At 32.5% G+C, this 16,170-nt stretch overlaps 1 protein-coding gene across 1 annotated transcript in view; it reads left to right on the top strand.

Annotated features, from left to right (window-relative positions):
• The first annotated feature begins 617 nt into the window (after positions 1 to 617).
• The window catches only part of GABRA1 (gamma-aminobutyric acid type A receptor subunit alpha1), a 324,076-nt gene continuing 308,523 nt past the window's right edge, over positions 618 to 16,170 (top strand). Inside the window, exons 1-2 of the mRNA XM_053718584.1 lie at positions 618 to 748; positions 2,584 to 2,669. Of these exons, the coding sequence (XP_053574559.1) occupies positions 2,599 to 2,669 (71 nt within the window). The 5' untranslated portion in view covers positions 618 to 748; positions 2,584 to 2,598. The remainder of the gene's footprint in view (positions 749 to 2,583; positions 2,670 to 16,170) is intronic.

Genomic DNA, 16,170 nt, shown 5'->3' with positions numbered 1-16,170 from the left:
AAAGGCTAACAATTGTGTTTCCATGTATATCTAGAATACGTTTTTACCATGCCTGTTAGTGAAGAGCAACTGTGCTAAACCACCTTAAGGGAACAGAAAAGGAGACAGGCTGTCAGAGAGACTGGGGAGGGGTCTGGAGCTGAATACAAGTGCATGAGAGAGAGAGGGATACAGAATCTGATGGGGATACAGAATTTGTTACTACACCCCCCACAAGCTCTCTTTTCTGTCAATGGCAACCGTGAAATAGACATTGCATCACAAAACGCTGCAGATAGCTGAAGGATTTTAGCCTGCATCCAGTGATTGGGATTAGGGACAAGAGCAATGCAAGTTAAATTGTGTTGCATATATAAACTGAGAGGATTGAGTCTGTAGATGCCAAATTGGTACCACGTTTGGTTCTAAAATAAATCAGACATTTCTGGCATGAATTCTCAGCCTTTTCTACATCCGATTTACCTTGGGATGAATTAACACTCTCTTGGAATAGGGGGGAAAAAACAGTGATCTCCAAACTGATTAGAAATTTTGAGGGTTGAATATCAATGAGGGAGATAGCGATGTGGCTGTGATTGCTCCTGCTGGATGAGTGAGAGGCAGGGCCGTGCAAGGCTCTGAGTTCCAGCCACTCATCTCTACCCAGGTTCTCTCCAAGTCACTTTCATCAGACTGGATTTCTCAAGCGACCTTCCCTTTTTCCACACTCCTGAAATTTCCAAGGACCCTTTGCTCAGAGGTATCATAGGTAAGGCTCTTTTATTTCCCAAATGTCATCAGTGGGCTTCTATGGCGTGATGTTCTTTCTCTCTCTCTATTTCTCTCTCTCTCTCCTCTTGCTGTGCCCATCTTTTCTTTCTCACTTTGGAAATCCGCAGCGATCGATGATCATTTATGAATCTTATATATATATATATATATATATTTATTTACTAAATCTATACTAATTCGGGTGTTAAACCCCAAAGGGTTAAGGGGAAAATTGCTTTAGGAAGTTGATGGGATTTTCCAACACAGAAGATATTCTAAGACTTGGGCAGTTCTGCATTGTTGACTCTAAAGGCAGCAGGTACGCAGGACACCCTATAGACAACAACAGTAGTACTTCTAGGCAGACCTGGCACTAGAAGTCCACAGGATTTGGGGTTTGGGGTGTTTTTGTTTGTATTCCAGTATTTCTTCCATCAAATGACCATATGTCATGACTGGAATACTTAAGCTATAACAATATCGTATGCTTTTACCGACTGTCTGATATTGGGAATGTCATAACAGTTGAATACATACGTTTTTTTCCTCTCTTACACCAAGACCATGCTAGTTACATTTAAATGTATGCACCTTTCTCACCAACAAGCCAGTACAGCATGTAATGTGACTCACAATGGAGGATTTTTTTTTTTTTTTCATTCCAACCCTTTTTTTATCAACCACGACTTATTTTATTCTGGTGGTTACACGACAATATTGACATGACTGTATATTTTACTTATTACTGAGAATTGATTTCTTATTAGATATATCAAAAAAATTAAATATATGTGATGTTTGTGTGTGTATTCACACACACATATATATATATATATATATATATTTATATATATATATATATATATATATATATATATATATATATATATATATGGGATGCATTATGTGTGAATATAGGATTTATATATTCTGTATAATTTAAATTAATGGTTATTCAATGAGCAATTGCCTTAACTCATATTTAAACCATATGTATGATGTATTCTTCATAGTTTTTAAATATATAAAAAACTATCTACTATATATAGTTAATTTCACTTAATATATATATATATATATATATATATATATATATATATATATATATATTCCCTAGCAAATAAGGCACCAAGTGGTATCTCCTAGGCGTTAAAAAATAAATATATATATATATATATATATATATATATATATATATATATATATATATATATATATACTTTTTATTTTTTTGTTCTGTCATATTTTATAAACAGAATCAATTGTTTAGGGGATGAGGTAGATGTATATCTTAAACATGCTGGGAGATAATGGAATTTCAAAGAAATGGATAGAAATAAGTTGATGTGTTGTTCCACATTTATAATGTTCATGTTAATAAGATATATATATATATATATATATATATATATATATATATATATATATATATATACTGTCTTAAAAGTCTTAAACAACCATGGAAAATGTAGTTCTTCTACTAATGCCTTTCAAGAATATAGATCTGAGTCACTTAATCAGAATTACTTACAGAAGATCAGGTTGCTTAAAAAAAGCTGACACGTTTGCATTGGGTTTTTTTTAAATACAGATACAGCACAATTTGAAACATAAATAATATTTAAAAGGCTTGCATTTAACATCATTACTGAGTAGTCTATATCTCTCTCACCATAAAGTAAATCTTCATAGATTGAATAAGAAACTAAACATTGATATAGGAAAATTATCAACAAAGTGCACATTTGCTGCATGTTTATCACTATCAAGTATAGCTATTTTGTGAACATCAATATTTATGTATTTTTTTGTTATTGTTGTGTTCATTTTTAGCCCTGGACATTTAAAATGAAGAGGAAACACACTATTGTTGATTGTCTGGCCTGGACACTTATTTTAAACACATTGACTGAAATAAGGTAAGAAAATATTGATACCTTGAAATTACAATGCTATTTTGTATCTGCTAATATGTTAGTTCACATGTTATGAACTGTGAATAACTAAACACAAAATAACTTTATAATGAGCTAAGATTTATATTGTAACTGCATTTATTTGGTTGCTCACTTTCACATAAGTGGATTTAATATCTGGTAATTGTTTTATAGCTGCATGGCCTGACCTTAAATGCATTATGTATGGTAATAATAAAGTACATATGAAATGAAGAGTCTATTGACGTGGATTAATATGTAACGTTTACATATATCACATAGGTCAAAAAATGTGATAACATGACACTGGGCAATTTCATTTTTTTTAAGTTAGTATTATTTACATTTATAAATAATGATATAATTTTAAAGTGTTAATGAAAACGTATAAAGAAGATCATTGTTTATTTTTTATATATGTGTTAACACACACATACACATGTACACACACACAGTTTTAACTATATTTGCTTCATTGATGTGGGATGAATATTATAAAATGTATTGTCTATCAAAATAACAAATATAAATGCTGAAAAAGACTTTCACAGATCCCCAAGAAATCCATGTTATTTTTTTTCTATATCAATCATTTTTTTAATATTTATTGTATATTAATCTTAAAATACTTTGGTCAAATATTCCTTTAACTAGGCCTAGGCAAGGTGTACAACAATTTCATTACCTAATAATTACCATACAGTTCCTTGTCACTTAATTACATTTTATCATGTTTATGGTAACATTAGAGCAGACATTATAGATAAAACAGGTAATATAATGAATTTGAATTTAATTTGTGTCCATTTTGTGGTGTTTATATGAATAAAGATTCACCTCTAGGGGTCATGTGACATATTTTATTAATTGTGTGTGTATTCTGTGAAAAAAAGTGTACTTATATATAGAAAAGCAAAAAATAAAATAAATTAGCAAAAAAAAATGCAACATATACAATCTTGTAAAACACTTTTTAGTTTCTTGAACTTTTTAAACACACTTTTACAAATTTTAAAACTGAATTTATATCTTTCACTCTCTCTCTCTCTCTCTCTCTCTCTCTCTCTCTCTCTCTCTCTTCTGTCTCCACATGTCTTTATATTATGTGTACAATTCATAGACCCAATATTTATTGTAACACAGTTATATGTAATATGTAATAAGTCAGTGTGAAATAACATATATAAACAAACAGAACATAAACCAAGTGCCACTATGATAATGACCTGTAGATGGAGTAAGTGCACAGTTTTTAGCATATGGCAGTGGTACAACCTAGTGTGGATACACATTCCAAATAAACTGCCCAATATTACTATAAGAGATTAATTTTAAATAATTGCACAATGTACCATATATTTATTTTCATAATTTTTTTATTTTTTTAAAGTGTATAGTAAAATAGATCAATACATTTTTTTTACTGGTCTTTAGATTTAAAGTTACATAAGAAAATGCTATTATATTTGTGCAAATATTAGAAATAATAAGCATCTCATATGTACCACTGTCTACCATGCTAATAATTATTGAAAAAATAGAATAATTATGATTATCTACATATATGATGTAACTAAATGCTTTTAATAGTCACAAAGATAATTATATTATGTATTCTAATAATTATTTTTGTGATGTTTGAATAAGATCCAAACTGAATCTAAACAGTTTATGAGAAAAGAATATTAAGAAGGGTACAGTTCTATTTGTCTCACAGTAGAATCACAGCTGTTTGATCAGAGAATACAGATTAAATTCTGAAGCTAAAAAAACAAACTATTAATGATATATCATTATTACTTATCACAATTTTTCAGCTTATGTCTTTTTTTCCAATTCATCATGTTGTATCATTGAGTAGTTCCCCTGTTTAGGCTGGCTGCATTTCCTATTTATTCTGAGCACAGCCACAAAGGTGTGCTTGTAACTGACATTCACCTTAATCTTGATGCCCTTCTGGTCTCCTTGAAAAAATATATGCACATCACTTTGTTTCCAGGCATTAACTGTCTCTAAAGTAATGGTATAATCTTAAACTCCAAAGAAGAGTAACACATCTAATGTAGTGCAGAAATAAAGATTAACAATATTAATTTTTAAATCAAGGTAACAAGCAAAGCTATAAATAAAATGTTGATGCAGACATTAATTGTAGGGCTATACATATATTGAAGTTTTGTATTTCATATGATCTCAAGAAAATATTTGTAAGTGCTCTAATTAATATTTACATAAGGGATCCGATTAAATAATTTGCATATTATTTTCTGTTTGGCTAATCAATCAAATAACAGTTAAATGCTGATTAAATTAAAATGTACAGCTATTGGGCTCCATGTACTAAGCAACGTAAGCTGCTTTTGAGGCCTTGAGGTTCGCACATGGTTCCCACAATGTAAGACGCAGCAGTCATCAGACCATTGCTTTTTAAATCTCTGCAACCTCTGAGTTGGCGGAGAGAAATCACCCTGAACGCGCTCGCTCTGGGTGATTGACAGGCCCTTGTCTTGTGTGAATGGTCACGTGAGGGAAGCATTACACACACACTTGAGTGTTTAATGGTACATAAAGACCCCACAAAGCCATGATGACAAGTTCTCAAGTTGAGAACGTTGTCGGCTCAGAATTTGATACATGGGGCCTTTTATGTTTTATTAATAATAAGCTGTCACATGGCATCAGTATATGGAGGGCTCAATATATAAATGCAATATGTTATACATAGATTAAAATGAAAGGATTTAAATGAACAATAAACTAAAAATGAAGCTTTCATGGTTCAGATAGTACATGCAATTTAAACAAATTCCAATTCACTTCTATTATCAAATTTGCTTAACTCTTTTTGCATCCTTTGTTAAAGAGTAAACCTAGGTAGGAGCTCAGGAGCATGTATGTGTCTTTAGCATTCTATGGCAGCCAAGTTTGCAACTACATATAACATTCCTATAAACACTCTTGCAAAAGCTGCTGCTACCAGATGACTTAATACTCATGCACACTCCTGAGCTCACCTAAGATTGCTATTTAACAAAGAGAACTAAGAAAAATGTATAATAAAAGTAAACTGGAAAATTGTTTAAAATGTCATACTCTAGTTGAATCATGAACATTACTTTTTTTGCTTTATTGTATCTTTTAGGTTGCTTCTTCAAAGAGAACAATTTCATGTGGGTTGTCCAAACCTTTGTTGTAAAATGTTCTCTCTAATAATCCAGAAACTCTTGTAATTTTAGAGAAATGCTGAATTAGCATGATGGTCCCTATTTTACATGTTTAATACTCTATACAGAAAATGAGATATGTAATAGAGAGAGGAGGGTTTTTAAAAACTAAATAAAGATTGAAAGTGACCCCTCTCCCCAGTAATACCCCTTGAGATTTAGCTTTGGGGTTAGGATTTTCATCATTAAATGTTATCATGGAATCATTGGAAGCTACCATATTTGTTTTTACTATATCACATTAATTGATTAGGGAAATTTAAGTGTTTGTTGCAAATTTTGATTGCACAGTTTGTTGGATTGAAAACCAAAACAAGTGTTCCCACCTGTAATGGTTACAAAAAAAAAAATAGTAGAGGAATAATATACACAGCTGTTATTGCTCATAAGCAGTAATTTACAAAGTGTGGAATTGATGTATATTCCATCTGTGAGAGTGGTTAAATTGGAGATGTGTAAATAAATGTACAATATGGCTTCTTGTAGGCATTATAGTCCCTCTTGTGTTATGTGTATTGTGTATCTTTAAGTGCCAAGTGTCTAGATATTTATGTGAGATAGAACTGCTACATGACAGTGAATGTGTGTTAGACACAGTGTCTGGCCTCTGGACATTCAACCCACATGTACAATTTGACATTCTGAACTGCCATGACAAATCTGTTCAAATGCATTTTGACACAGCAAAATTCCCAGCATGTTCATCTGAAAGGAACATTCTAGCTTTAAAATAAAACACTCCGATTTGGTAAAGGTCTATCTGTTTAACCGCTGTAATGAGGTTAACTGAAAAGTCAAAATTACACACCCAAAGTAAGAATGTGCTATTCGAGATTATGATATAGATGATGATTGGAGGAGACATTCATAATATGCTACTCCTGATTGGTACACCTGCCATATTATTATGTGATATAGTAATGCATTACACTTTGGGCTAGATTACAAGTGGTGCCCAAACTATTGTACTCAGGTTTTCGCAATTGTTAGCATACAGGTTAAATTGCTTTCATCTTATAAGTTGATCGCAATTGAAATCGTTTGAGTAGAATCACGATTTATGCTAGAATTATTACCGCAATTTCTCGGAAAAATTAAAATGTTGCACAAAAAGTCAGGCAAATTAATTTAACATTGAGGTAACTACATATATATGTCTAAAGATATATATATATATATATATATAAAAATATATATGTGTGTGTTTGTGTGTGTATATAAATGTGTTTTTATGTATTTATATGTGTATATATGTATTTACAGACATATAAACACATAAATACATATGTATACATACAGGGAGTGCAGAATTATTTGACAAATGAGTATTTTGACCACATCATCCTCTCTATGCATGTTGTCTTACTCCAAGCTGTATAGGCTCGAAAGCCTACTACCAATTAAGCATATTAGGTGATGTGCATCTCTGTAATGAGAAGGGGTGTGGTCTAATGACATCAACACCCTATATCAGGTGTGCATAATTATTAGGCAACTTCCTTTCCTTTGGCAAAATGGGTCAAAAGAAGGACTTGACAGGCTCAGAAATGTCAAAAATAGTGAGATATCTTGCAGAGGGATGCAGCACTCTTAAAATTGCAAAGCTTCTGAACCGTGATCATCGAACAATCAAGCGTTTCATTCAAAATAGTCAACAGGGTCGCAAGAAGCGTGTGGAAAAACCAAGGCGCAAAATAACTGCCCATAAACTGAGAAAAGTCAAGCGTGCAGCTGCCAAGATGCCACTTGCCACCAGTTTGGCCATATTTCAGAGCTGCAACATCACTGGAGTGCCCAAAAGCACAAGGTGTGCAATACTCAGAGACATGGCCAAGGTAAGAAAGGCTGAAAGACGACCACCACTGAACAAGACACACAAGCTGAAACGTCAAGACTGGGCCAAGAAATATCTCAAGACTGATTTTTCTAAGGTTTTATGGACTGATGAAATGAGAGTGAGTCTTGATGGGCCAGATGGATGGACAAGTGGCTGGATTGGTAAAGGGCAGAGAGTTCCAGTCCGACTCAGACGCCAGCAAGGTGGAGGTGGAGTACTGGTTTGGGCTGGTATCATCAAAGATGAACTTGTGGGGCCTTTTCGGGTTGAGGATGGAGTCAAGCTCAACTCCCAGTCCTACTGCCAGTTTCTGGAAGACACCTTCTTCAAGCAGTGGTACAGGAAGAAGTCTGCATCCTTCAAGAAAAACATGATTTTCATGCAGGACAATGCTCCATCACACGCGTCCAAGTACTCCACAGCGTGGCTGGCAAGAAAGGGTATAAAAGAAGAAAATCTAATGACATGGCCTCCTTGTTCACCTGATCTGAACCCCATTGAGAACCTGTGGTCCATCATCAAATGTGAGATTTACAAGGAGGGAAAACAGTACACCTCTCTGAACAGTGTCTGGGAGGCTGTGGTTGCTGCTGCACGCAAAGTTGATGGTGAACAGATCAAAACACTGACAGAATCCATGGATGGCAGGCTTTTGAGTCTCCTTGCAAAGAAAGGTGGCTATATTGGTCACTGATTTGTTTTTGTTTTGTTTTTGAATGTCAGAAATGTATATTTGTGAATGTTGAGATGTTATATTGGTTTCACTGGTAAAAATAAATAATTGAAATGGGTATATATTTGTTTTTTGTTAAGTTGCCTAATAATTATGCACAGTAATAGTCACCTGCACACACAGATATCCCCCTAAAATAGCTATAACTAAAAACAAACTAAAAACTACTTCCAAAACTATTCAGCTTTGATATTAATGAGTTTTTTGGGTTCATTGAGAACATGGTTGTTGTTCAATAATAAAATTAATCCTCAAAAATACAACTTGCCTAATAATTCTGCACTCCCTGTATATAGACATATATATAAGTGCATTGAAGCCCTTTGCAGTTAAGTAAATGAAAACATGTAAAAGCATATTTATGCAATATTCATTTTTAATTAAGTGTTATACTGTGTAAATATTTCACACAGTTCTTCACATAGGGGAATATGTTATATGTATGTTAAATAGATATTGCTGTATATATATATATATATAGCTGTAAATATCTATACCTATATATAATAATCTATATATATGGTTATAGATATATATTGTACCAAACTTACCAATTAGATATTTATAGAAATATGTACTTAGGAATAACTAGAACATATTCTTCTATGTGAAGAACATTGGAATGTGAAATATTCATATTTTCATGTTAGGTTAAGCGAGAATAAGTGTTCGGGTTTGTACACAAGTTGGTTGTTAGGATTTTTCCCCTTTTATTGCTCCATTGACTTGTATGATGAATAGGTTATTGTGCGCGCAATATTGCAAGTTCAACTTTTTACCTTCGTTGGGTAAGGGCGCGAGTGATAACTTTTTACTTTTAACTTGTAATACGAGCACAATCCAATGAGCGCAAAAATACTTACTTCTAGTACAGTTAATGCTCAATCAGGAGTGTTAAATAGCGCTCCATTTGTAATATGGCCCTCTATGTTTAAAAAACAGGAGTCTACAACATCTCATAAGAGTGTGGATTGAAAACATTTGTTTTAACCTTTTTCATAATTGAAACATTTATTTTAGAAATTCTATTAACTGAAACAAAATACATACTTTTATATATAAGCAAGATTTTGCAAAATAATAACAAAACATATCTATATACACACAGACTGATAATCATTCACTGATTAAAGTGCATCCTGCAAAGTTTTAAAGAAAGGTTTTTGTGTGTTGAAAATAATGACAAATGGGTGAGTAGCAGGCCAGATAAAGAGCTGATGAGTTTCGGTTGGATCACAGTGTTTTAATTTTTTTTTTTAAAACAAATATATATATATAATATTTCAAAATAAGCACTCAGTGGACTTCAGCCAACTGTGACAACAAGTGTATTCTTTAATGTGACGTTTCAGGACACAAACAGTCCCTTCCTCTGACTGTTTGTGTCCCGAAACGTCACATTAAATAATACACTTGTTTTCACAGTTGGCTGAAGCCCAGTGAGTGCTTATTTTGAAAATAGTATAACTGAGTTTTATAGCACCCTGGCAATTGTGGACGGATGGTGAGAGTGCACACACCTAAACTGTGTGTATATATTTATATATATATATATATATATATATATATATATATATATATATATATATATATATATATATATATATATATATATATATATATATAAAAATATATATATATATATATATATATATATTATTTTTTTTTAGAAGAACAGTATTGAAGAATAATTTGAAGATCATCCATTTTTTGTCATTTTGCTAGCGTAATTAATCTTTCTTCTTAATTGCACACACACACGGTATATATTTATATATATATATGTATGTATATTATACACACAATATATATATATATATATATATATATATATATATATATATATATATGTGTGTGTGTGTGTGTGTGAGTGTGTTTTTCCAAAAAATATTTAAAACACTTGTTAATATGGACATTACAAAAAAAAAAAGTAATTATGCTAGCAATTTTCAAATCATTCTTCATTGTTCATTATAAAGATGACCATCTAACAAACATATTTTTTTTTCTAATATTTTACATAAAAAAGGTTCTAGTCACTGATGCGGCGGCTGTCAATCATTTTATGATAAATGTGCTGAAAAAATGGGCAAAGTGACTATTTACAAAATACAAGACAGTTTTAAAAATCATTTACAACCAACTTGTGCAAACCAGCTGACTTGTTGGCAAAAATATTCACAGTTATTACAAAGCACAGACTTGCAACTGACTTTACCCTGACATTTTAAAAGTCGTAGATTTCAAGTTTTGTGATCTTTATCTTTGGTTCTACTCTTATAAGTATTGAAAGGTACTTAAAATTGTAGTAAATAAATTATTTAGGGGTCAATCACAATCCTTTTGAAAAGTTACATTATTTTTCTACAATAGTCATTCATCATTAAAGCCTATCGAATTTTGTTTAAAAAAAAATAGAAAAACAATTAAAAGATTGCAATCAACCCCCTAGTGTGATCGAGTTTGTCTATAACTATGTATTGATCCCCTGCAAAGGGGTTAAACACATAGTTAAAATAATCCCCATAATTGCATTACTATTGAGCTTGACACAGATTACATATTGCAATGTAAGCACATATGCTGCTTGTAATTGGTTCACTGGCACATGCTCATTTTAGGATTAACACTCTTACGCTAACTATAACTTTGTGTTTAGTGATAGGTAAACAATAGTACAGTTTTATGCGCCTGACTATACGAACCTAACTAAGCGGAATGGTATTTTGGAAGATCATTTAGAATAATAGGTGTCAATCATTATTAGGTCAGTTTGTAAGACAAAAGCAAATAAAAATAATATTAATAAAATACATACAACCCAATGCAATTATTGCAGAGATACTGAAAATAATATTTATTTTATAATTGAATAATATTAAATTACAAATGAGATAATAGTAATTAGAAAATATACATTTAAAATTAAATTAAATGTTTAATTTCATATTATTTTTTTCACTGCATTAGAATTCAACATGACTACATTTTTAAATTTAAAGGGACAGTCAACACTTTAGTCATCTTAAAATCTTACCTTAAATTAAGCTGCAAATAGCCTCTTGCACTCCTTTATATATCATGCAGCAGGAAAGGTAAGCACCTATTTAAATACAATATAGTTTCTGGCCACTTTGAAATGGCCGCTAAACCCCGTCCACTGATGACTTCAAGATCCGAGCTGCATCTGGGAACTCTGCCAAATAGAATTGAAAGTCTGCTGAATCCAACTAGTGAGGCTTTTGTGATTGGAGGACCCAGATCGTGATATCGTCAGTGGGCAGAATTTAGTCAACCATTTCAAACTGGCCTAAAATTATATTCTTTTAAAAAAAAACAAAAAAAAAAAACTTTTTTTTACCATTCCTTCTGCATGATATAGAAAGGGGTGCAGAAGGATATTTGCAGCTTAATCTAAGGTAACACTTTAAGATAAATAAGGTGTAGATTGTCTCTTTAATAATATTAATCTATCTTAATATACTGTTACTGTATCACAATACATGTATTTGATTGTAAACCATGTTAAGTTAAAGGGACAGTAAAGTCAAAATTAAACGTTCATGATTCAGATAGAACATGCAATTTTAAACAACTTTCCAATTTACTTCTGTTATCAAATTTGCTTTGTTCTCTTGGTATCTTTTATTGAAGAGTAAAACTAGGTAGGCTCATAAGAGTTCAGGAGTGTGCATGTGTCTTTAGTACTCTATGACAGCAGTGTTTTGCAACATTATATAAAAAAGCTACAAATAATCTTTGTAAGACACCTGCACACTCCTGAGCACTTTTGAGCCTACCTAGTTTTACTCTTCCATAAAAGATACCAAGAGAATGAAACAAATTTGATAACAGAAGTAAACTGGAAAGTAATTTAAAATTCCATGCTCTATCTGAATTATGAACGTTTAATTTTGACTTTACTGTCCCTTTAATTTTAAAGTTTAACCCTTTGAGTGCTAAGCACTTTCCAACCTGAGTGCTAAGGTTTTCTTAAAGGGTCTTTTATTTAATATTTTTAAAAATATTTTTTTTTAACTTTTTTTTTTATTTATTTCAGATCCCCAAGACTTACACCGTTGGAAAGGTTAGATGATTACCTTTCCAACAGTGGGTCTTGGGGGTTTGTAGCTGCTTAGATGCCTGAGATACAGGCTTCTAAGCAGCATGCCCCATGCTCCTATATTTAACATTGTTAATGTTAAATAAAGTTGCGCGGTGACGTCATCACATTTATTGCGCGTGACGTCACCGGGCAAAACGGAAGCCCCGGTGATGCCTTTCATTATGCAGCACTGATCGCCGGGGTAGGAGCGGGTGGGAGCCCCCAGATCTCCCTCAAGTTGGCAGAGTGCTAGTGACGGCTCTGAGCCGTCATTAGCACCAGAGTGGGAAACTCTGTGACGGCTCAGAGCCATCATTAGCACTCAAGGGGTTAATTAATGCAACTCTAGCCAGTTTTATTTTTTAATAGCTGAAATGTTTGTGCAAAGCTTATCTTTTAGATAGCTTGTCATCAATGACTAATCTCATTTGACTTTTTGCAGAACACAAACCATTTGTCAACTTTGTGAATAAACTGTACTTAGTTATTTAAAGGTACATTAAACACTAAACAATGCTAGATAGAATTATTATTATTATTATTCTTTATTTATAAAGCGCCGACAGATTCCGCAGAGCTGCCCATGGGTACAAGGAACAGTACAGTGGAGAAACAATACGATAAGACACAAAATTTTACAGACAAATACAGGGGGAATTGAGGGCCCTATTCCCGTGGGAACTTACAATCTAGATATGATGCATTCAAAAAAAAGATTAGTCTGAGAATAACATGTAGATGTATTTTTTAAAGTTTCATTAGCTGTTTAAATATTGACAAAATAAGTGTAAAGTTTTAGTGTCTATAAAACAATGGGAGCTGCCATGTTGTAACTTAGGTTACCTTCTCTGCTGTGGCCAATTACGAACAGTTATAAATAGATCTCTAGCGTGTGCAGCCAATGGCTGTGTGGAATATAACAGCGTTCTGCATTTCCATTTCTAACAGGAACTGAAAAACTTACAATTTCAGAATGGAATTATAGGAAAACGGTACAAAATAAATAATGAAGTATATTGCAAAGTTTTTTTTATATATGCAATTAATAATTGTATATCATCATCTCAAAGTGTTTAATGTCCCTTTAAATTGTACATAATAGTAATAAACAAATTCCCATATGTCAGATATATATAACTGATCTGTTTCAGTGCTAAACTCCAACTTAAATGTATAGTAAGCATAATGTAATTACAAGATATTTCTGCTGTCATGCTGTAGAACACTATATCAGCCAAGTCTAAATATTTTAAGAACAAATAGTTTGACAAACGCCATCTACAAATTGCTACATTTGGAAGAGACAATTTGAGCAGCTGACAAGGTTGTTCTCATTCGTATTGTTAGTATAAAGTTAATTGTTTTGCACTTTTTACCTGTTTAAGATAAAGATATGTAGCAGGGTTATCAATGAGAAGTCGGTTGTGTGCTTTTTCAGTTCTGAGAATTAGAAAAGCCACCATTTTAAGAGATAAATTACATGAAAAGGGGGCAAAATAAATGATGAACGTATATATCAAAGTTGTTTTACTATGTAAAGCTAAACTTTTTTTTATTAAAACCTCAGGGTATTTTTTTATACCTTTAATATATATACAGGTGGCCCTCGGTTTACGCCAGTTCAATTTATGCCGTTTCGGAATAACAACCTTTTTTTTCAGTCATGTGACTGCTATTGAAATGCATTGAAAAACATTGCACTAATTAAAATAGCCAGTAGGTGGAGCTGTCCGCTTGTGTTTCAGCAAAGTTGAGAAGGGTCTAGCTGCAGACTGGAGCTCCACTCTAGACAGGAAACATGTGACCTCCACTCAAAGTTTTTTTTTTTTTTTTTTTAAATCAACTTTAATGTAACAACCTATAGACAATCATTCTGAAATCGAAACATTTTGCAGCTTTCTTGTTCTTCTTAATGTGCACTCACAGTGGTTTATGTTGATTGTCATTTATAAGGTAACCACTGTGAGTGCACATTAAGAAGAACAAGAAAGCTGCAAAATGTTTCGTTTTCAGAATGATTGTCTATAGGTTGTTTGTTACATTAAAGTTGATTAAAAAAAAAAAAAGCTTTGAGTGTAGGTCAAATGTTTCCTGTCTAGAGTCAGTGGAGGTCACATGTTTCCTGTCTAGAGTCGGTGGAGGTCACATGTTTCCTATCTAGAGTGGAGCTCCAGTCTGCAGCTAGACTACTTTGGCAAAGTTAAGCAAGCTTTACAGCCTGAAATTGATCTGTGTACACAGATCAGGCCAGACTTATCGAGCAACAAGTTCTAGAAGGCACTTCCCTATTATCTTCCTGTCCAGCTGCTTGAGGTGAGGGTGCCTAACTGCCTATTAATCACTGCAGATTGAAATGCATATAATAGGTGCAGACCCAATATTATCTAACATGCTAACAAAGCAGAGAACTAATTGCAGAAAAATGCAAGTAAAAAAACGTTTTTGTTCATTAAACTTAGCTTGATGATGATGCAGTCTGTTGTGTAATTATTTTATTAGGTGCTGTTAGCAAATGTTTTTGTTCATTAAACTTAGTTTGATTATATTTTCTGTGTTGTGTGATTATTTTATTAGGTTATAATACTGTTTTAGCAAATGTTTTTGTTCATTTAACTTAGTTTAATTATATTCTGTGTTGTGTGATTATTTGATACTGTTTATAATGATGTTTAGCATTTAAAGTCTTCATTTCAAAGCTTTAAAAATAATGTATCAGGTGTTACTTATGACAATTTTGAGAGGCGCCTGGAACCTAACTCCCTCACTTCCCATTGACTTACATTATAAACTGGGTTTCAATTTACAACGGTTTCGATTTACAATCATTCCTCCTTGAACCTAAGCCCGGCGTAAACTGAGGGCTACCTGTGTATATATGTATATATATATATATATATATATATATATATATATATATATTGTCTATATAAAAACAATAGTTGAATGGATACTAAACCCTAAAATTACTCAAAGGGATACTAAACCCAATTTTTTTTCTTTTGTGATTCAGATAGAGCATGCCATTTTAAGCAACTTTCTAATTTACTCCTATTATCAATTTTTCTTTGTACTCTTGCTATCTTTATTTAAAAAGCAGGCATGTAAAGCTTAGGAGCTGGCCCATTTTTGGTTCAGAACCTGGGTTATGCTTGCTTATTAGTGGCTAAATGTAGACACCAATAAGCAAGTGCTATCCAGGGTGCTGAACCTAAAATGAGACAGCTCCTTATTTGAAAAGCAAGAGTCGGCACATTTTTTGGTGAACAGCCTGGGTTGTTTTTGCTGATTGGTGGATTAATTTAATCAATAAACAAGTGCCGTCCAGGGTCTGAACCAAAAAATAGCTTTGATGCCTTTGCCTTCTTTTTCAAATAAAGATAGCAAAAGAACAAAGAAAAATTGATAATAGGAGTAAATTAGAAAGTTGCTTAAAATTGCATGCTCTATCTGAATCACAAAAGAAAAAAAAATGGGTTTAGTGTCCCTTTAAGTTTGCATGGGCTCCCATGCATCTTATCTTCTATCTAGCAAGATTACTTTACAATAAAAAAAGATATTCAAATATTTTACACTTACAAGCATTT

This window comes from Bombina bombina, chromosome 6, assembly GCF_027579735.1.
Source record: "Bombina bombina isolate aBomBom1 chromosome 6, aBomBom1.pri, whole genome shotgun sequence".
Taxonomy (NCBI): Eukaryota; Metazoa; Chordata; class Amphibia; order Anura; family Bombinatoridae; genus Bombina; species Bombina bombina.
The sequence above is the reverse complement of the archived record's forward strand: the minus strand, read 5'-3'. Positions and strand labels throughout refer to the sequence as shown.